Source organism: Melanaphis sacchari, unplaced genomic scaffold (genome assembly GCF_002803265.2).
Source record: "Melanaphis sacchari strain LSU unplaced genomic scaffold, SCAv2.0 Contig1_pilon_pilon, whole genome shotgun sequence".
NCBI lineage: Eukaryota > Metazoa > Arthropoda > Insecta > Hemiptera > Aphididae > Melanaphis > Melanaphis sacchari.
This window is the reverse complement of record NW_020270976.1, coordinates 6,667,343-6,689,908: the sequence shown is the minus strand read 5'-3', so window position 1 is coordinate 6,689,908 and position 22,566 is coordinate 6,667,343. Positions and strand designations below refer to the sequence as shown.

At 27.8% G+C, this 22,566-nt stretch overlaps 1 protein-coding gene and 1 long non-coding RNA gene across 2 annotated transcripts in view; one reads left to right on the top strand and one right to left on the bottom strand.

Moving 5' to 3' along the window:
• Positions 1 to 1,076: 1,076 nt before the first annotated feature.
• On the bottom strand, positions 1,077 to 12,493 carry LOC112593307 (J domain-containing protein). Its single transcript, XM_025337690.1, has 4 exons — positions 12,140 to 12,493; positions 4,328 to 4,429; positions 4,096 to 4,212; positions 1,077 to 1,899 (listed from the first exon to the last, which is right to left on the bottom strand). Exons 1-4 carry the CDS (start codon positions 12,224 to 12,226, stop codon positions 1,714 to 1,716), a joined length of 492 nt encoding a protein of 163 aa, XP_025193475.1. The 5' UTR covers positions 12,227 to 12,493; the 3' UTR covers positions 1,077 to 1,713.
• The window catches only part of LOC112593308, a 24,421-nt gene continuing 12,456 nt past the window's right edge, over positions 10,602 to 22,566 (top strand). Inside the window, exons 1-2 of the long non-coding RNA XR_003114594.1 lie at positions 10,602 to 10,778; positions 17,444 to 17,869. This is a non-coding gene — a long non-coding RNA (uncharacterized LOC112593308). The remainder of the gene's footprint in view (positions 10,779 to 17,443; positions 17,870 to 22,566) is intronic.

The window sequence follows — 22,566 nt, the reverse complement described above, 5'->3', positions numbered from 1 at the left end:
AAACAGTTGCAGCTTCAATGAATTTTAAACCGTTATCATTATTGTCATCGTTATGAGAACCAAGACATGGTTTTACGTAAAATAAAAACCGGAGAAGTCTTTCTGCTATTTAGTAGGTATCGAACACTGTCGAGTGAAGATGACTCTTCAGTCTTCATTGATTATTTTAGTTGGTCATTGTAATATAATTTTTCGGTATAAGTATTATCTATACTTATAGTCGGCTCCGCAGTAGACAGTATAGGCCACCATAGATAAATTTGCTTTAAAATCGTCAATGGTCATAACTTTTGCGTGACCGTTTGGTCGTAAGGACGGCCATACTATTATGGTACCGTAATTTTTTTCTAATATTTTGGTGACTGGCACTACCATAAGATTATAATTTATATTAATAGGTATACAAATTTAATTCAGCGCCAATGTTGCACGTAAGTACCTACATTTTTTGCAGAATAGCGTCAACATTGGCAGTACTTGCACAATATTATAATTATTTATAGGTATAAACCATAAATAATACGCACAAACATTGAAATAATCATACAAAATACAAATATATTGAGTTGTATCCATTTATAAATTATTTATACGACGAATGACGATACCAACATCATACTCGTATCTCGCGTACAGACGTAGGTGTAATTATTGTTCCGAAGGGAATATTATTTATTAATATGTAACAACTAACAAGTAACAACGCATTTCGGGTTTTGCATTCATAATATTACGTATATTTTTTTTATTTTTACAAATTTGAGAAATAATATCTCATCGAAATGGCAATACAGTCAAGTATATTTATATACTAAGCTTAGTTTTGTTATATCATGTCATAGTAAATAGGTGGTAAACGTATAATAAATATATAGTGTCAATAGTGATACGACTACATCGGCATGGTCCACAAGAACGAATGGCACCGACAACTTATAAAATAGGTATGGATACGATTTGTTTAATTATTACAATATAATTATAATAGTAGGTACAATAAATTAGAACACGCGACACTCTATCAATATTATTAATATTATATTATTTCTATATCTTATCTAATTGTTTCAGAAATATTCTAAATTTATAATAACATACAATAGCATATTATTATTATATTGTTATATCAATATTATTAGTATTACGTTTTTGAAACGTAGAATTCTACGTTCTGATGCTACAATTAATTTGTGTTTTGCGAGACGGATATCAAACTACATTAATTAGGTTTGAGTAACGTAATCTTCTAGACTCGAAATATCGTTAAATTAATCGTGAACATGAAATATCATTTGCAATTTATTGACTAGACAGTAACTAGTTGAATAGCATTGTGTTTTGAAATAATTAGAAGAGACATTTTTGAAGATTCAATATTAATTAGATAGATACACCCAAACGTCTGAGAAGAAAAAATATTCACTCTACATTAAGTACCCTAAAAAGTTTCATTTTATACCCTTTTAAAAGTAAGCGTGATCGAATAATAATAGTAATATTGTTGATTTTAAGGTGCAGTTATAATAAATTATTATTTATCGTGTTTCACTTCTCAGGCTTTCGGGTAAAGATGTGGCTTATAAGAATCAGTATAATGTGTATATTATAGTATACATAAGTAGGTACAAATTATATGAATTTACAAATCACGGATAAAAGTATTTTATTCGACGAAGGAATGTTTTTTTTTTCTGGACAATATCTACGCGTGACTTATATCTCGTAATTGCGAAACTTATTAATAATGTCCGCATTAGACTTGGTGTCCCATTTTACTTTATTGGCTCCTAAGTTAACTCCACCTTCAGATGCTCTCCTGGATGCCACTGAAGACGAAGCCCCTTCACCACCTTCCGGAAGCATTCTGTCTTTAGTATTCATTTGTGCCCAGTGCATAGACTGAAAAAAATGAATAATTACGATATTAATATCTATTGCAGTTGAACATTTAAGTAACAGTATTTAATACATTATATTATAATTTATAATCGTCTCATATTCAATAATGGTGTTTTAAGATTTTAATAGAAATTAATAATTATTGGGATATTTATAAATATTATGTATTAAAAAAAAACGTAGAGTTTATAGCCGTTATAAATATATTTACATATATATTTATATATTATTATACACGGAGTATATTACATAACATGCTCTTTCTCATTTTTCTTTTGATTAACTATCTTGATGTATGAAAAATAAAAATTAGAATACACTCGATAATGAGTAGTTTCTGATTTTTTAAATTCCGAGTTCAAGGTCTATGGATTATGGTTCAGGATTAAAGGTTTAGAAGGTCGATGGGTGACACTACGATTTACATGTAGGTACGTAAATAAATATGTATTTGTAAAATCAAAAATCGTCTAAGTGAAACAAGTATTTGACTAAACATTAGGTACATCTATTTTATTTTTATGTAAAATCATTGTTAAATATCATTTATTTTTATAATTAGACCTTATTGTACTATGTTTAAAAACTCGTACTTATCAGTAACCGGATTAAATTTATTGTTCTTCCGAAAAGTTTATGCTATATCCGCAAGGACGTGGTAACCGAGGTTTTATTAATGGAACGAGTGCATGGAAATTGGAAATATAATTTCTGTACGGTTTCCGATCTCGATTTAAAAACGTATTATGTATTTATGTTGAAATGATTACACGGAAATAATCTAAACACGCTGTTTACTGAAATATGGCGTGATTTTTTTTTTTTTTGTTGATTGCTTAATTGGAGAAAAAAAAACTAATAAATGTTCCAAGTGCGCTGCGTTTCATGTAATTTAAAATATTTAGACAATATTGTAAAACGTAAAACTTATCGACTTTTTTTGCCAGTCATATTTACCTGGAAAAAATGTATAATGTTGTCCTAACTCCTGATGCATAATTTATTAATGGAATTTAAACAATTATTAAACTTCAAAAGTACAATGTAAATTAAATCAGTAATATAAACTCATAAAGGATATTCATTATTTAGAGGTATGAAGCAAAAGCGTAAATAATTATTTAGGTAGTTCACTAGTGCATGATGTTTATATACAGGATAATTCAACGACCATACTCACCCCTTTCTACTTCTACAATAATAATACAGTTCTCCAAAATCTGATTTTTAGAATTTTTGAATATATTTAAATACTAGCTATGTTTAAACATTTTAAGATTATTTATATTACCTAATGAGAGTTTCGTGAAGATACAGATTTTTGCATTTTTCAAATGAAAATTCACTATTTATACTACAAATTATTTAACGGATAATAATTTTTCTGAAAAAATTTCGGTATCAAAATCAAAATTCGATCAAATTATTTTTGAGTTATTTAATTTTGTAATTTTTATATGTTAATGATTATAATATTATGAAAGTCCTATAATAATGAATATATAAGATATAGAGGGCTATGGTAATTTCAAAATATTAGTAACTAATATTAATCTATCAATACTTATAATTTATAAAAATAATAATCTAAATTCAATAAATATTACAGATCCGATATTTCGTGTATTTTATATTTTCATAAAATAATTTTTAAAAACTATAATTATCTTTACATGAACACTTTAATAACAAAAAACCATTCGTTCGCATTTTGAATTAGGTTTATCAAAATTTTCAGAGATATCAAATGTTTGTATTACTACAGAACACTGTTCCTTAGTATAGTATAACAATTCTTAAAAATGATAAAACTCGATATTTAAGTATGTTTAAAAGTCAGTTACCAGATAATAATACTATTGCTAAATTAAAAATGTGGGGTGATCATAATATGTCTCGGTAAATCGCCGTGTATACATGCCATGGGGTATTTATAATAGAGGACTGCAGCAGTAGGTACTTACCTCTTATATACGGCCTATACCTACCTACTTCGGTTTATTGAGCAATAACTGCCGGCGCAATGTATAAAACAAAATAAAATTGACGCCCTTTTATATATTTTATGGACGCCCGATATCTGTATTGTTATTGATGTTTCGAATTTACACGAGCTTAACACGAACTGATACACCGTCGTTTCAACTATATAGTAACTACAACATGTATCTATTATTTGAAATTCACACTCCGTACTTGTTGGAAATGTTCTTTGTTGCTCAGCCAGGTTTTATAGCTAACGGCCACGCCGCTATTCTTCCATTTGTCGTAAGTTGCCCGCTTTTCTGGATCGCACAGTGTTTCTTTGGCTTCCTGCAACGTACGCGAATATATCATTCGAAGACGACAATAATAATAATAAAAACAGTGGGTAATAATATTAAGTACCTACGTATCAAATGAGGCGCGAACGCCCGTTATTGCTTACATTAAGTTTCTGGAACGTTTCTTCGGCCTTCTTGTCTCCGGAGTTTTTATCCGGGTGATACTTAAGAGCTCTTACTTTGAATTCGGCGCTTATTTGTTCCACCTATTTAACATAATGTCCAACGTATACATTAACTGTGAATAGTAATAAAGAATTTATACGTTTGGGGCGGAAAAAACATCGATTTAAAATATTATTTATTTAATCTACAAATTAACGCAGTTTTATTGTTTTTTTCTGCAGTATTCTAGATTTAATTTTTTTTCTAGTTGAAAACGTAGAACACTCATATTTTAGGACATCCAACAATAATTTAATTTATCAATCACAATTAATAATGCTTTCAGCGAAAATAATTCAATTGTGGAACGGCTTTAGGTGTTGCTTTTTCCAACCTGTTTTCCCGTTATAATATATTGCCTACGTAGCTATATGTTTGTTTGAAGTTTCTGTGATATTAGTGACAACAGAGTTTAGATAAATTGACTACAAAGTGAAAAATATTTCATTTGGCAACTTGCAATCAATATTAATATTAATAATACGTGACATGTGCTGTGTATATTTTATCATCGTTGTCAGAGTGAGATGTGTATATCTAACTGAGTAAGTTTAACTGTATTAATTATAATACGTAAATACATTTCAAATAGGTAATATATATATATTATATTATGTACCTTTTATACATATTGTATAATAAAGGCTTTTGAATTAAGTAAATTTTACAGCCAATGAGATATAATAGGTGCAAAATATTATAATGGTCGGTGATGTTTCAATAAAACACATAGGTACAATAACTGCATCCATCTACCCACCCCATAGAAAATATAGACAACTACTAACAGTACTTTGTTAGGTTGTAAGTAAGTACACGAGACATAGCAGACAGAAATCTGTGAGTGTTGTATACCTACCAACCAAGTTACGTACATTGTGCATACATTATGGCCTTTGTCTATTTTCAGAAGCCTAAATAGTATTGTCTCGAATTGACATATATCATTACGTGAAATTAGCATTATAGTGTAGTTTAGTGTGTACCTACGTGTATTGTGTATACAATAATACAGAGTTTTGTTAACTTTTAAGGTTCAATTGTACTTTTTTTCAGTAGCGCATACAATTGTTTGTTGTATGCTTAATGTGTTTTGTCAAATAATCCTAAATGGTACAAATAATAATAATAATAATAATATCCTCGCGTGAAATGCGTATGGCTTTACCTTTTGACTTTTTTTAACATATAAATAGCTTCAATAGACTGCAGTTTGTCCACTCAATAATGAAAGCGCTTGAAAGCAAGCTGTTTTTTAATACAAGTCGAAAGATTCTCTATACCTACGCATTTTATGAATGCGCCACAGGTGTTGTACCTTATAAGTCTATCGTGTTTTTTATATTATAACACTTCAATATTTCATTCATTGAAGAAAAAAACATTTTAAATATTCTTTTGAAATTATTTTCATGCAAAATATTTCAGTGTAAACATCTTTACACCGTTGAGTTCAAAGTAAATTATTTTGTCAACTAAACATAATGATTTATAGAAATCTTCTATTTATAAATTTACAGAAGACTACAGATTTTAAGAACTTTTTTTTTCCAATTTATGACAAATATGATAAGTTTAATATTTTAAGAAACATACAATACATGTAAGTTTCTATGAAGTATAGAGCACAATTCAGCTCATATGTCTTAAACCTTTTGATATCAAGGACTACTTTCATTTTAAGTCCTATGAGCCGCAGTAAGCATTGTAAAAACAAAAAAATCCAAATGTAACTTAAACTTAGATAGGTTAATTTATTGATAAATTAATAGAAAATTATAAAATTAAATAAGGAAAATATGTAACTGTAGATGATTTAGCAGTAGAATAGCTCCAAAACGTTTGTTACAATTTTTCAGTAGCATAAACAATGACGCGATGATGAGAATGAGTCGATTGCTCAAGTTAAAAATATAAGAAAATCCATTATACCTTATTATTGATAGATTTATCGCGAGACATATAAAAAATTATTATCCGGTTCTGTTTTTATTAATATTATAATTTTAAAGTGAGTTATAAGCATTTTAAAGTTGTAATATTAGACAGAGTTACAATTTACTTTGAAATAATAATATCAATAAAAGCATGTGTATTGGACTAGATAATACTTTTTATATCTAAGTTTGATAATAGGTAAATTTACTCTAATATTAAAGCTAATAACATAAAATCGATTCTGCTAAACTCAAATTTACTATATTGTATGTATATTAAGACACAGAAACTATAATATGCGAATGTGACATCCTCTTAAATATTTTTGTATGTTCCAAAATAAATATTTTCAATCTTTTTGATATTTAATATTTAAGCAATATACTTAGGTAATAATTATAATTTAGGCATAATAAATAATAATCATTCAAAAATAAAAATGTATTAATTTACTGTATAACATCGTAAAATATAAATAATTACTTATAGATACATTTAAATATAAATCAAATCATCATAAGTTATTCACGTTAATTTAATCGTTTTTTTAATTGTATTATAGTTAATATAGTTTGTGTATAATTAAATGAAAAAACGTGACAATTCACGTTTTAAATAAAGGTACATTATTTAAAAAAATGAAATATTACAATATTGAATAATGTAATAACAGTATATTTAGAATCAACAATGTGTCATATAAAAATAAAGATATATTAATATAATTCGTTAATTTTTTTTTTTTTTTGTAAATTATTGTGAGTAAATTGAACTACACGGCGGTAGATTAGGTTATTATAATTTATAGTATTTTCGATTGGTATTAAAACAATTATATTAATAACAGTTATTAAGAATAATCATCCAAAGTTATTTAATTGACATTATTGATTGTATTATGCACAAATCACTAACTATATAATAGAGGCCTGATGTTCTTATTTTCTAGGATTTCAATCTAACTGCAGATTCAAAATTCATTGGTGATTTGAGAAAATTACATAATATAATATAATTATCTCGATAATTTTAATCTATGTATATATAAATGTGAAAATGGAAATCATGCTTTGTCACGTATGTTCTCTGAAACAACTCATTCGATTACTTTGATTTTTTTTTTTTTTTTTTAATGAAAAAGTACTTCGCGGAGTAGGTGTTAAGCATATTTTTGATTCTGTAAGTTAATGAAAATTCGAGTTATTAATTTTTTAAATAATTAGCAAATACGCACATACATAAAGATATATTTTTTTCAAACGTATTACCAATTATTAATTACTATGATGAGAAATTAGTATTTCAGTAAATAGTTTAAGTAGTATTTTTGATTCAGAATGAAAAGGAAATCAAATTTGGGTTGTCTAAAAAAAAAAAAATAAAAAAAAAAATTATGCTGTTAAATGGTCAAAGAAAAGTAACGCTGGGCAGGACAGCTATGTAAAGTTGATATGTTGGAAATATCATTTATGCACCACTTCAGAAAACCAAAAATATTAATTATCCACATATGTTACGTTGAATGTTAGCATTAGGCAACAAAATTTAATAAGGATAAATTTTGTACGGGCAACAAAGTGCATGGGAATGCTTATAAGTATATACGTATATAATATGTATACATAATTTATATGTAACTATTTAAGATTTAAGCTTAGGTATTCCATAATATAAAATATACATGTACATAATATAACTTATAAGTATAAACACCGACATTTGTAATTAAATTACTTTGTTAATTTTATTTTATAAAACTTTGAAAATATAAATACATATTATGTTATAGCGTATATAATGCGTATACTCAGTAAATGTTTGATATACGGTCATTTGGATAAATTGCTTTTCGGTTGTTAAGTACCGGATTATGTGGTTTCACCGTATACAGTGGGAATTGGGAAGTATAGTTATAAGACCTCAAACCTCTAATGTGCTTTTAAATATTTGTAAAATTATGTTTAACATCTGGAGTACAGCAGAAAACAATTTAAAATTTAATATTTGTAAATATTGTTTGTTAGTAATATTATTAATAGTATCCATATTATCCAATATTTATTATGTATGTGGTATTACACCAGACGTCAGTTGTACAAAAAAAAAAAATATTGAGTTATAAATATTAAAATACGAGTATATCTATTATAATTACAATAGTTACATTTGAACTGCGTCTATTTACTATATACAGAGTGATTCACCAAACATGCTCAAGGTTTACTCCGATTTTACGTTTTTATAATGAATTTTTTCGAATTTTAAATTTAGAAATTTTAAATTAACTTAAGTATTGTATTATTAAATTATTGAGAATTTTTGTACTACTTAATGAGTGCCCTATATTGCAACTTATGGTTTTCAAATGAATCCTTTCCTCTTTTTGCAGTAATTTATTTGATGGATAAGTTTTTTAAAAATGTTTTTATAATAAGGATAGAAGTCTTTAACAATGATTTTACAAAATATAAAATATTTGTCATATTGAATCAAGTATTTAATATATATCAATGTGGTAATGCGTTGTCATTTGAAAAAAAAACTAGAAGTTTGGACACTAGCTATTTGAAAAAGAAAAAAAGGATAAGCATGCTTAGTAAATCACTCTGCATAGTATGTCAGTGTATTATTGATCTTATAATGTGTTTCGATTTTAATTGATCTATAAATTATTTACGAAAAAAGGACTGTATTAATTCTCTTGAAATTACGAAAATATTTTTATTTAGAAAATGTTAAATGGTATAATATATTTTAACTTTTTAAATAGGTACTTAATATACTATAATAATGTGTGCTTAAAAATAAGATAATATTACTACTGTATTTGTAACCTTAAAGTGATTTAAAATTGGATTATACCATTCATTTTTTTTTTATCATTCATGATCTTGACGAAAAAATAAAATAAAATATAGAACAAATTAAAAGCCAATTTACACTTTAATAAATAACTATAGATTATTAAAATATAATATTTCATTATTTAATTACGGTTATAACCATTATACTTGTATTATCAAGCATAATAGTATTTATAATAGAATATAATATTATTATTAAATTATATTCGAATTACTAAAACTTCATTAGGTGAAAGTAACATTTTGAGTTACAAGAATACATTTCGAAATCACCTAAATCATTCAGCAGATAAGACCTTGTAGAAGATAGTAATTTAAAAAAAATTATGAGCTGACCTTGGAATATATGGGTTTACATACTATTTTTCTTACCAACGTGTTGTCTTATAAATGTACTTCTTAAAAAAGTTAGAATTCAATAAAGTATTTACTTATGTTATTAATATTGTAATTTATTAAATTGTAAATTTATAGTCATTTGAAGGAAAAACTAATGATGTATAATTAATTTTGAGATGACTAAAATATATAAAATAAAAAATTATACAATATTCGCAATTTCTACAAAATTAAGTTCATATTTTGCTGGATATGCACATTATTATTTTACAATACATAATATTATATTTCATTTGTATACTTAGTGTTTGTATTAAAATAGATAATTGAGAGTGTAGCAGCTATGATTGATATTAATTAAAATATTCAAAGTGTTATGCATGAATAAATATGATATGCATATTATAAAGAATAATATTTATATTATTATAATATAATATAATAATATATTTTATAATATTATATTGACAAAGAAGTTTTAATATATATTTCAAAAAATGTTATTTCATTTGTTTGACCGAATTGCATCAAAGGTTCAATTATTATTGGGTTGAAAAATATTAATTAAAAATAAAAAAAAAAACAAAAAGTACCCATCTAAAACATATTTTAATTGTTGTGGTGACGTTTTAATCATATAGGTACATATAGGTATGCTACACCCGTATGTATTATAATTTCGTAATAATGTTTTAATTTTGTTTTTTAATGACATTCACTTTAATTACGAAATATGTGTAATGTTGAGAAGACTTTAACTCAAAAATAGATGATATGTGATGAATTTACCTGTACACGATAATACACGACCTACAAAATATTAATTATACCATAATATATATTTTATAAACTGATAATTTTATAGTAGTGACCCTGATCGCGCTTGTTATGTTACCATTAAAAACAGTGTGGAGTGACCGGATTAACGTGTTGGTGTGTCACGTCGTTTTATACCAGCCATGCATAATTAAAAGCCTATACACATATTTGCTTAAGTACATTATATTTATATAATATCTATCAATAGTCATATTATTAATTATTATCATCATTATAGGTACTGGTGTTATAATCGCGTATGCATTTTTTTTATAGTTATTTACGTGTCAGAATAATTCGACAATATTATCAGCTCACCGATATCTATGATTAAATTGCATCGTTTCATTCAAATCCACTGTCGCCGCTGTTACCGGACAATAATATTCAGTTGAACAAGCACACACACACACATATATTTTATGCACAGGTATGTTTGGCCTTTGGGTAAATCCTTATAACCTTTTCCTGTTCTGTAACGGAATATCGTCAGCCAACCATTATGTGCGTAGGTATATGGTACTAATATAAATAGTGGTTTAACAGCCACCGATAATGTTCTGCTCCTTAGTTTATGTATAAATATATTATATATACTCGCATATTCACCAAGCATACCCACTTTTTCCTTTTATCTTTAATTCAAGTTTTTGAATTCTTAATTATACTTAAAGAATTTATTTTCAAGTATTTAGATTTGTTTATGTGTACTATTTTAGGATTGTACTTTAATGATACAAACTTTATTTTTGAAACGAGCAATTGTTTTTTATTGTTTACTGCTAAGAAAATGATTTTAACGAGTATTTTCCGAGTAATTAAACTTAAAGTACTAAAGATTACAATAGTCCATGATAATAGATTTAGAATTATGATTGAAAAATGATAGTAATAATTAATATAAATTTGTAAAAACTTTATAATTTATAAATATTGTTCATATATAATATTATAGTAGGTATCTACAATGAAATATAAATATTATATCTATTTTATATTTTAAGTAAGATCATTATTCATTATTTATAAAGACTATTATCCTTAGTACCTATACATAAAGTTTAATAATTCAGAATATTGAATTTAGATTTGAATTCGTAAATATAAAAAAAAAACAAAAAACTTCTGATTAACAATCAACAGTAAGAAATGGCGGAGATCCATATAAAAAAAGAACTTTGTAGCTCTTGTCACTGCAGAATAATATTTGAATGGAATAAAAAATCTAAATATTTGTAAATATGTTCATTAAGAGTACTTGAAAATGCCATAAATTAGAATTTGAATAAACGTGATATTTAAGTATAAATGGAGGTGATCATTTTTTGGTGAACCATCCCGCGTGTACATGTTACATCACGTGTGTTAATGTGTGCTGTGATCGTAAGTGATGAGATGTTATATCATATTTTGACAAGCACGCAATCCGCACTCGATACGGTATTTATACTCCAATAGTGGGGTTTGCACGTTATATCATCGTGCGTCATCCCTACACTCGATGGTGTATGGTGGGGCTTAATAATAATTCTTATATTTTGGAAAAAGTTGCGCGGTCAGTTTACTGCAGTACTTACAGTATTATAAACTTATATATATATATATTATATACACACACGGTACCTATAATTATTGTCACAGACAATTATAATCATAACAATAATGCATCAATAGTCCTTTATCTCACAAAACGCAGAGACACAAGGACTCTTTATAATTATTGTTGCGTACAAAACGAATCAATAAATTATTTTAGTGTAATACGAATAACTATTAGCACAATCGGCTCACCGTAGACGTCTGATCGCATCCCAACATTTGATAGTAATCGTCTTGGTCCGACTTGTCGTACGACAGTATCTCCGAAACGCTGGTCATCTCGCGTGCAATCAATCGACGTGCGTATTAGAAAATGATATTATTGTGCACTGTCAAAGATATTATAGTGATCGATGCGATTCGTCCGCGCTCGTTGATTGTTACGATCGTATTAACCGGCTAAGGACGGTAGAAAAATAAACCATAGGCAAAACAAATCCGTAGTCGTCGCCGCCGCCGCCGCTGCTACCGGTGGTGCGTCGCTGTTGCCGTCGTTATCGTATAGCCAGCTACCGCTGCACGCCCTATCGCAATCGTGCGCGTGACTCACTGACCCAGATCGCGCGTGTACCAGACAGACACACACACAAATCTACATAAATATTATACACACACACACACACACACACACATACACACACACACACTGCGACGGTAAAACACTACATATACTAAGCCTACAACGGCGGTCGCTTTCGGGTCGGCGAGGGGAATAGGGAGGGGGGAAGGGCTTTCCCACTCTCCCGCTCGCTATATTTGATGACAAATCCACCGTCGTCGGTTTTTTCCACCTTCGTATGTTTATACAATGTAAGCGTGTTATGATGGATTTATCCTTTTTTAACGGTAAAATATCACGTTCATGCCAGCTGTCTATCCTTTCTCGCGCCGCGATATTAAATTATATTTCGTTATTATTACAACTATACGCTCGGGTATTATGTATAGCTGAGTGTGTACCTACGTATACATATATATGATATATATATATATATATATATATATATAGTGTATTATTGTCGTCTAAACGCGCGCGGTATCTGAAATACGTAAATACATATTATAATCAGACGCGGAAAATGAAAAAGAAAAGCTCCTGCGGTGGACTGTACGCTCGGTGGTGGTGGCGACAACGCCGACGACGACGTATATATTGCAGTGGCCGGGTTGCTGAGGCCGTGATCATTATACTGTAGCAACACGTTCCCCGGTAGCAGCCCCTCTCCTCTTACGCACCATAAGCCTATTTTCTCCTTCACCTCTCCGCTACGGCTCTCTCGTCAGCGCCTCACTCCCCTACTTTCATTCTCCTTTCTCTCCCTCTCTCTTTCTCTTTTTCTCTCTCTCTCCCTATATATATATATATATATATATATAAGGCTATCCTTCCAGCGTGCATTTACGTCATCGCTTTGTCCTCCGTCGCCCTTGGCGCACCGCACCCTGACCACACCCGATGTATATGTTCTGCAACCCCATTGCTATATTGAGTTATTGACGGATCTGTTTTTCTACGAGGTATATTACCTGCAACCTTCGCCGAGTTAACGCGTGAAATGCTATAGGTACATAACAATATTTATTGCATATTACATGTAAAGGTATTATTTGTATTATTGTGTGTACACGCTCTAGTAACTAAAGGATGATGTATATATGCGATATATAGGGATGTTCGTGGTGATGAGAGGGTAGACACCTGTCTCCAGCGTGTAAATAGTATAACATTATACTTCGTTCGGACGATTGGTGGGTGGAGAGATGAAGGTAAAAGGCAAACGGAATGGAAAAAAACTCACCAAAATTATAAGTATAATAATTCACAGGCAAGTTTCCTAACGGACCATTTGATTTAGGTCACTGTAATTGAATGATAGATATGACCTACCAGGTACATAGTGTGAAAAATAATTCATTATATCATAGTGATTTATGGTGGATTTTCGATACAATATCGAACGTAATGCGGACAAGAGTAGAAGATAGCTTATAAGTTAAAAAAAGTGTTTTAATGTACCACCGAGTATGGTTTTACCTGCAAAATATAAATATGGTTTTCTAGATTGTAGAACAATGTACATAGGTAGGTTAAGGTATAAAACTGTGAAACAAAGGTTGAAAGTAAAAGTTTGCTTCGTATTAGAAGCGCTTAAAATTGGAAAAGAAACTGGAGATAATAAAGTAGTATCGGAAATCTTTAAAACTTTAAAAAAATGAAAAGTAAGTCGCATAAATTAGATAAAAAATACGGGAATAAACTATTGGTTTAAAAGCGATAGATATCACGAATTAAGAGAATATAAGATATTATATTCTTATTATTTCTTACAATAATAAATGCATAATAATCAAGGTTAAAGTCATAATATAAAAATAAGACGCATTATAAACGATACAAACACCGTGATCGTAAATAAGATAATACGTGGTTTTTAAAGCAGGCACGTCATTGATAAATATAATATTATATAATATACGTATTGTGGTAACAATATGTGTTAGTGGTAATATGCACGATTTGAATAAGAATGTTTATTGTTTAGGTAAACCTATTATAAACTTTTTAATGATCTTAAGTAGTTATATTAAACAATGATTTTGTTAAATTTGAGTTAATTATAAGTAGGTCTATTTGCGAGTATCGAAGTGTAAGTTAGTTGGTAAAGAAATTGTTTTGAAAAGTTTATGTATAAAGACTATTAGAGTAGACTGCTAAAAGACAATTTATTTGCGCCCTTATTTTAGAGAGTAGAAACGTTTAGAAATTAACTATCGGAGTAACGATAGATTAAAAAAATAAATTAAAACAATATAAACTGTTTAATATGACATCAATTTTTGTAGTGGTATTTATATTTATTTTTTATAGAAATCAATTATTGTATTGATAAAAAAAAAAAAAAAAAAATGATTAAAGATAGTATTCCTCTACATTAGTATTGTACTCGTATAGTCGTATATTATTAAGCATAGTTTGTTTTTAAATTTTCATTTCATAGTAATTAAATACTTTTTTATTTCTAATAAGTATTTGTTTTGAAAATAAACTGTATCCATCGGCTGTCTGTACATTGAGAACTGTTGATTGTTCATGTCAAACTGTAGCTGCATATAATAGATGTAATATTAAGGATGAAAAGTAAAACATTTAATAAGATAATAAAGGAATTAATTAAAATATATATTTTATCAACCATCGTCCATCAGTAACGTTTTAGTAATATGGAATTAAAACTGTTTCTAATTTTAACACACTATAATTTTTTATTTTAAAACTATATTAAAATATTATTTTAACACGTACTTTAGCATTATACATATAGTATTTCAATATTTTTTGAAAATATTTTTAAATTCTTGGTATGGTTCTGATCTTAACTATATTATAAAAAAAATGTAGACAATTTAAATAAAAAGATTATGCGTGTCTTATTAAAATAATTTTTTATGTAGAATAGACAAAAATATTGAATATACTACGCCGGTTGTCGTTTGCGCATCGCTATTGTTAATTTTGACCTTTTTTGTAAGACAGTTGCGTATCGCTCGATTTTTGGGTTATACATTATTTGCACATCAGCTGTTTAAAAGGTCTTACATAATTTGCGCATCAATATTATTTAACAATAGAACTAAAAAAAAGATGTATACCCAAAAGTGCTAGTTGTTTTCTAACTTTGATCTTAATATTTGTACATTTTCAAATTTACTGTTGTAACATCTAATTTTCAAATATTGTACAAATATTTCTGTTTTAAAATATATAATAGATAATATTGTATATTTGTATAGGTAATCAATTAGCAATAATATAACTAAGATGTACGGTTAACTAATCGATTTTTATCGTAAAGTATATCAAACGAGATAGCTGGATAGTAAAACACGTATGACGCTGTCGAGATGTTCGGTTTACGAGACATATGAGACATGAATAGTATATTATTAAACTATATTATATTAGTATAATTATTATAATCACAACTTTTATAATTGAGTTGAAACTTGAAAGTTATTTAACTTTTTAACTGTTATTATTATATAATACTTAAATACAATTAGTTCAATGAAATATTATTTAAAAATTACGAGAAAAATATAATCCTTGGGATGTATTTGTAATGCAATTTTAATGAATTTCTTATGGAAGTTTTCCTTATTGTATTAAATCGGGTGAAAAATTATTTAAAGTCGACTTTAAGTTGAATTTGCTTGTTTGAATGCTGATTTATTGTGAAAACTGATATTTTAAAGATGTATTGGTACTATTATTAAGTGCAATTGGAGTTGGAGAAGGCATATTGTATATTGTGCAATGCAAATTATTATCACATTATCACATCAGCAAGAATATCAGTGGCCTTTGATCTACTATAGGTCTTACACAGAGACGGCTCTTGACAAGCGCTGAGAGTGAAAAGCACACACAAATTTATTTTTTCCGTTGATAGGTACATGAAAAATGATCGTATGCGCTGTGGCTGTACATAATACTGTACTCCTATACATATAATTTTTTTTTTTTTATTAAACGTTTTATGTTTTGTCAACTATTATAACTAAAAGTTAAAGCAAAGAAAATATTGTCATAAAATATATATATATATATATATATACAAGCACTTATGCACTTAAAACCATGAAGTAGATATGCTGTAAAAATACAGAGAAACAATTTTTTTTTGTCTTTTGAATTAATAAATTTAAAAAAAATGGCATTTAGTAATATACAGATAATAAGTCGATATGTATGTAAGTACACTAAATATTCAATTAACCAGCAGAACTGAAACTAAAATATTCAAAACAATGAAGTATTTAGTTGTCATAGTTACATCTGTAAAATTATTATCTTACCGAGGACTTAAATAAAAATAAATTCTTATATTTTATATAAGAATATTTATATTATATTAATATAAATATTAATATAATTAATATTATATTAATATATTTTATATTTATCTTATTATTTTTATATTAATTCTTATATTCTATAATTCTTCAAATAATATGAAGAAAAACGCGACTACTGAATATAAATTCTAATCGAATAAAGGTTCTGCCCTTACGATGACTATTAGACTTAGGTACCCACTACCCACTAATCTACTAGTTACTACGTATTTATACATGGCAAGAGTGTATAGTGATCTACAATAAAACCGCTACTGATATTACATACGGGTATGGGGATTATTGGTAGACACTGCGCGCGATTAATTTTTAAATTAGAATAAACTATTGTTTATCATTACTTTGAATTTACATTTAATATTAAGTCAGTCAAGGATATGATGGCGCTGCGGCCATGATTGATAAATTTAAAATACATACAAATAATTATCAAGGTAGCCCACCCAGCGGGACTTGACTTGCATTTTAGCACACGTACATAGAATGTAGCACTAGGTAAAAAATTATACAGCTTGATAACTGATACAAAAATGTACTGAAAATATTAAATTTCTATTTATTTATTTTTTTTCATTACAGTAAGTTTTTCATGATATGTATTGTAAATACGTAGTACATGGCTTCATCGCTAAAAACTCGCGGGTGGTTATTCATCCAGGAATTAGCAATGCCAGATGGTGTTTAATTGCAATGCTAATCAGTGACTGCATCGAAACATTAAGCCACACCATACCCCTGTTTTACTTTTATATCAAGCTGAACTAATGGTAATGAAATGAGAGATCTTAATGATAGCTGGAGAACGAGCGTGAACAAAATACTATACCCATATAATGTGTACAACAACTAAAAAGTTATTTTTTCAAAATGGTAATCTTACGGTTTAAAAGCGGACTGATACGGGAGAGAAACCATATCAATGCGAAGTGTGTCTCAAGTCGTTCGTTGGCAGCAGTAATCCTAGATCCATCGGTTAGGACGGTCATTCGCTTGTACATGTCACAGGTATGTATGTATATTGTACCTACATTTGCACGGTTTTTCTTATGTGTGCGACATGCCGTTAAGCCAAAGCGTCTATCTGACGCCCATCTGAGGTATAAATACGAACATTTGCAATAGAATTGCCGCTGTTTTAAAAACATGTCTACCTGTAATATTTTATTAATAACGGTAATTATTAAGTATCGATTTGTTTTTCATCGTCTACTGCGATAATACTTTGTCATCGTTTATCATTTGCCATTAAATATGTAGATTTTTACGCATTGACCGTTGCGAAGCATAAATAGATTATCAAGTTAAAACTGTCTCGCTTTAGAGATACAGACACGCAATACACTAATGGATGTAATTTATATGAGATAATTTAATATACGAATAGCGTTTATTAAATGCTGATCATTAAACTCGTGACATCAACTCGGTGTCTTCTGAAATTTTACGTTCTGTATGATTTGATAACAGTTATTATTCTATATTGAAGCTAATTTTTACCCGTTTCGGTGCTTCCTAAATTTAAAAAATTTTAGTTGAAGTTTGTTTATGACTGAGATACCTATACCATAAGATTTGAATTATCCTTGAAGAAATGAATAAGCTGAGAGATCTATATAATTAATATTTTATTCTGATCATCATTAACATAAATATATAATTTGATTCGCCTGTACATATTTTTCCTTCCGTTCATATTTCGTGTCTATTATTTTTTTTAGTTCGAGTATTTTCTTTAATGAAGGCAAGAAAATTGTGCCGTGTCGTTATCTCGTATACTCGGTTTTACCTAATTACGACAACGACGAAAACAAAATGGTGCATGCGCCTTATAATAAAACGTCTTTAAATAAATTGAATTATTTACCATCCACGCATAAATATTGCCGCCACATGACGTCTGCGGGAAAACCACTCACGCGTAGTCATTAAGTCTTAATATTATTATCCTCTTGGGATGACTTAAATCTCGTCTCTGTTTCTCTTTTAGCAGCATTTCAGGGACTGTGCATTTATGTAAACGCATACACACACACACATACATATGTTTTACACATTCCGAATTTCTTTTTAAACATTATTGTTACTCCTATATCACTAAACTATCACTCTGTATTAGACCGTTTGATAAAAATAATACTTTATATTAACTGTGGCGCGTCCAGAATATTGCAGAATAGACTGAATAGAGGGGGAGTTTAAGTATTTTATTAAATTCGTGAAACATTCTTTATATTAGTGTTATCATAATGTATATATTATATCACAATGTCTAATAAATATTGTATTTACTAGAAGTACACAAGACATGAAAACAATTTACTGATAAGACAGAAATTAGGAACATATATAACATAGTGTACAAAGGGGAAGATTTCTAATTTAATTTAAGCGTCATTCATCAGTGAGAATAGCACCCGAGTCTCAACAACCAGCAATTTTTTCTCATGCCAAATTCCAAGTATTCATTTTTATATTTATAAAAAATTGAATAATACTGTCTCTGCACAACAATGAAAACATCAGTAAGTTTAATTTTAATTTTAAAATTTATCACGTATTATTATTATTTTTGAAAATTTGAAAATTTGTTCTTGCTTAAAAGTTGACGCGTGTCAACTGTCAAGTGTGTAATTTGAATGCCATTCAAAATTAATCCAGCGAAAGCACTTTATCGACCATATTCTCGCCTAGCTGTCTCAGCAACTACGTTGAATTCAAATATTCCCACTGTTATTTGTATTTAAGTGACATTAAGTTTTTGATATCGTTGTATTATATTCGGAACGACGACAGGAAAGATGGTATACTGTCAGCTTGTGCAGTGGGTGGAGGTGGTAGCCCTAAAATAGGAGGTTTTGGGGATAGTGGTGGCACCGGAACAAAGGCTAACACTGTAAAAGCTTTGCACCGAAGTTCGCCAACATTGGTTTCCTATGCGAATGATCTATTTCAACTATATTTTCACTGATTATTATCATGTACACGTTTTTGTTATTAAATGTTTATACTAAGTGAATCAGATTTTTATCGAAAATAATTGAAAAAAAAAAACTAAAAATAACCGATCATTTCTCATGCTTACGAATAACTCAAAAAGGTCAAAACATTTTAATACTTTAGTAAGTATAGAAAATATTTACATACATATTTGGTTGAAATTTTAAATACTTTTAATTATTTGTTTTTGAGTTACACAAAATTAACAAAATCGGTTTTTTCAAATACAAGGATTTCATAAAAATTGTTGAAAAATGTTGGGAATTTCTTACTTTTGACTTGTAAAAGTATAACTAGATCTACAATTTGTTATCAGAAACTATTCCTAATTGAATCATGTATATTGATCCAAAAGGTAGCAATAAAATAAATACATACACTCAATTGTAATTGTAAAATCAATACCATTCTTGTTAACAAAATATTTACATTATTTATACTTCCGAATTTTATTAGCTTTAAATATATTATTCCATAATTTTACTGTTTTTTGTAAACAATAATCAGCTAATGAAAATCATGAATAATATAATTTTATTGATTCATTAAATCAGTTGCTCTATCTAGTGCTCTTTAAACGAACTGTTCCGTAATACTCTTAAATTTCAATGAAATTTTACGTTTGTTTTCAATCATAAACTTTTATTTTAATGTTTTATTTATAAAACTATGATTTAAATATCGGTCTACTTGTTTTCAGTTTTGATATTTTAGTGTTGGTAAAAAACTTATAAATCATTTGAAAATATAATATTTTTAAGATAGGTATTTTATTATTTATTGACTTACTATTAGGATAGAGGAAAAATAGTGGTGTATCATTGGTAATTAATCATTATAAATAAATAATTACTGATAAATAATTTGATACCCAGTACCCACAACAGATATTTGTATTAAGGTTAAATTAGATTAATTTTGAGAAAACTGTGGAACAAAATAAATGAAAGAACTAAAATTAGATTAACTTTACATATTATATATATATACAATTGTAAATTACTATCATTCATTAGTAAATGAATTGTTAAATTTCAGTTTTAAATAGAAAAATACTTAGTTAAAAATCTTAAAACATGAGTTTTATATTTACATAAAAATAATTATATTATAACATAACAAACTATCAGTTTTAAAATATTTCTGTACAGGTACCAACTGTCTTAAACTTAAAAATATACAACATACACGTTGAAATTTGAATACGTTTGAGAGAATCCTCAACGTTATAGCTAACATACTAAAGTTCAAAGATAAAAATAAGGGAATTGATCATTAAGTCTCAAGAGACATGTGAGGGTTCTTCCTGATAGAAACTACATTTTTCACTGGATTGGAATTTCGGATAAGTAGTTCAACTGTAAATGGAACAAATAATAATAATCCATTTTAGTTTGGATAAAAATAATAATATATATATATATATAGCATTACCTATATAGTTTCTATTTATTTTAAGTTTAGATTTTGTACATTTGCTCATTTTGTTAATCTTTATAAAGTATATGTTAATTCTGGAATTGAAAGTTATTATATAACGTGTTAATGTTGGGTATGAAATTAAGACTGATCTTTCAAATTTAGAATCACGTAACAATTTTATGGTACTATATTACAAAGGTATATTTTAAGATTGAGAGAATTTTTTAATTTAAAAAATTAACTTTTTGACAATTATGGGTGTAACAAATTTGGATAGGTTAGAATTCGTTTTAATCTAGAACAAAAAAGAGGTTTACTTTACATGTATTGGTTAATATAATATTTTGATTTAAAAAACTTATCATTTATTGCAAATTGCAATTATAGATATTTGTAGTAGTATTAAAATAAAATAATACAATATAATCTAAAATTGGTTAACTATTTATGTTAATCTATACATGAAGAATTGAGTAATACGCTTGTAAGTTATAAGATTATAATATAATATGTAATACGTAATATGCTTAATTTATAATACCCTTTAGATGTGTTCATTATTTGAATATTGTTTTACACCGGCTTTCGTCTCTCAACTAGTTTTGGAATCTCGATGTTTTTAACTATATCTTAATTTTTATAATATTTCTTTAAATAACCATTGAAGATAGTTTCTACATTTTTTTGAATAATTATAAACTTTTTTACAATAATATGTGTATGATTGATGGCTTATATTGATTATAAATCAATACTTTTTTCTGCAAGCAAATACTTAGATGTTTGGTATATTGAAAAAGTTCATTAAATATAGCCAAGCTATCATTAAATTTTCTAGTCCATTAAGTTAAAAGTGGTTGATTAGCTTTTGTTGCCGTGTTTTTATCAGAATATGTGACTAACTTTCAACTGCTATAATATCCGTTATCGAAAATTGGTGATTTTATCCACATCGTGTTCAACGTAGTTGTGTTGAAAACAAATTACCAAATCTTTATCGAAATGTTGATATTCTTTGATAAACAAATTTAATACTATTAAACTAGCCAAGGGAGGGAGGTCTATGACCGAAGTCTACGCCCTTAAATGTGCCACTGGTAGCTACAGTTTTTATTAACGTTAAAGTAACAATATTTATGAGTGTGCCCGTATGACTGGCACTGCTTAGAGGTTATCGGTTCAATTAATAAATATATATGTTTGAAAAGCACTAAGGAAGTTTCACACAATAAAACAATTTAACCGTAGGTACCTGGTTTTGACAATCCTTTAATGTATCTTAA

What these genes read in the sequence shown, in the direction of transcription:
- LOC112593307 (XM_025337690.1), bottom strand. Translation starts at nt 12,226, where the DNA reads ATGACCAGCGTTTCGGAGATACTGTCGTACGACAAGTCGGACCAAGAC. An exon ending in AAACGTTCCAGAAACTTAAT is followed by an intron (nt 4,213 to 4,327) that starts GTAAGCAATAAC and finishes CGTACGTTGCAG; the next exon opens with GAAGCCAAAGAAACACTGTG. An exon ending in ACAAAGAACATTTCCAACAA is followed by an intron (nt 1,900 to 4,095) that starts GTACGGAGTGTG and finishes CATTTTTTTCAG; the next exon opens with TCTATGCACTGGGCACAAAT.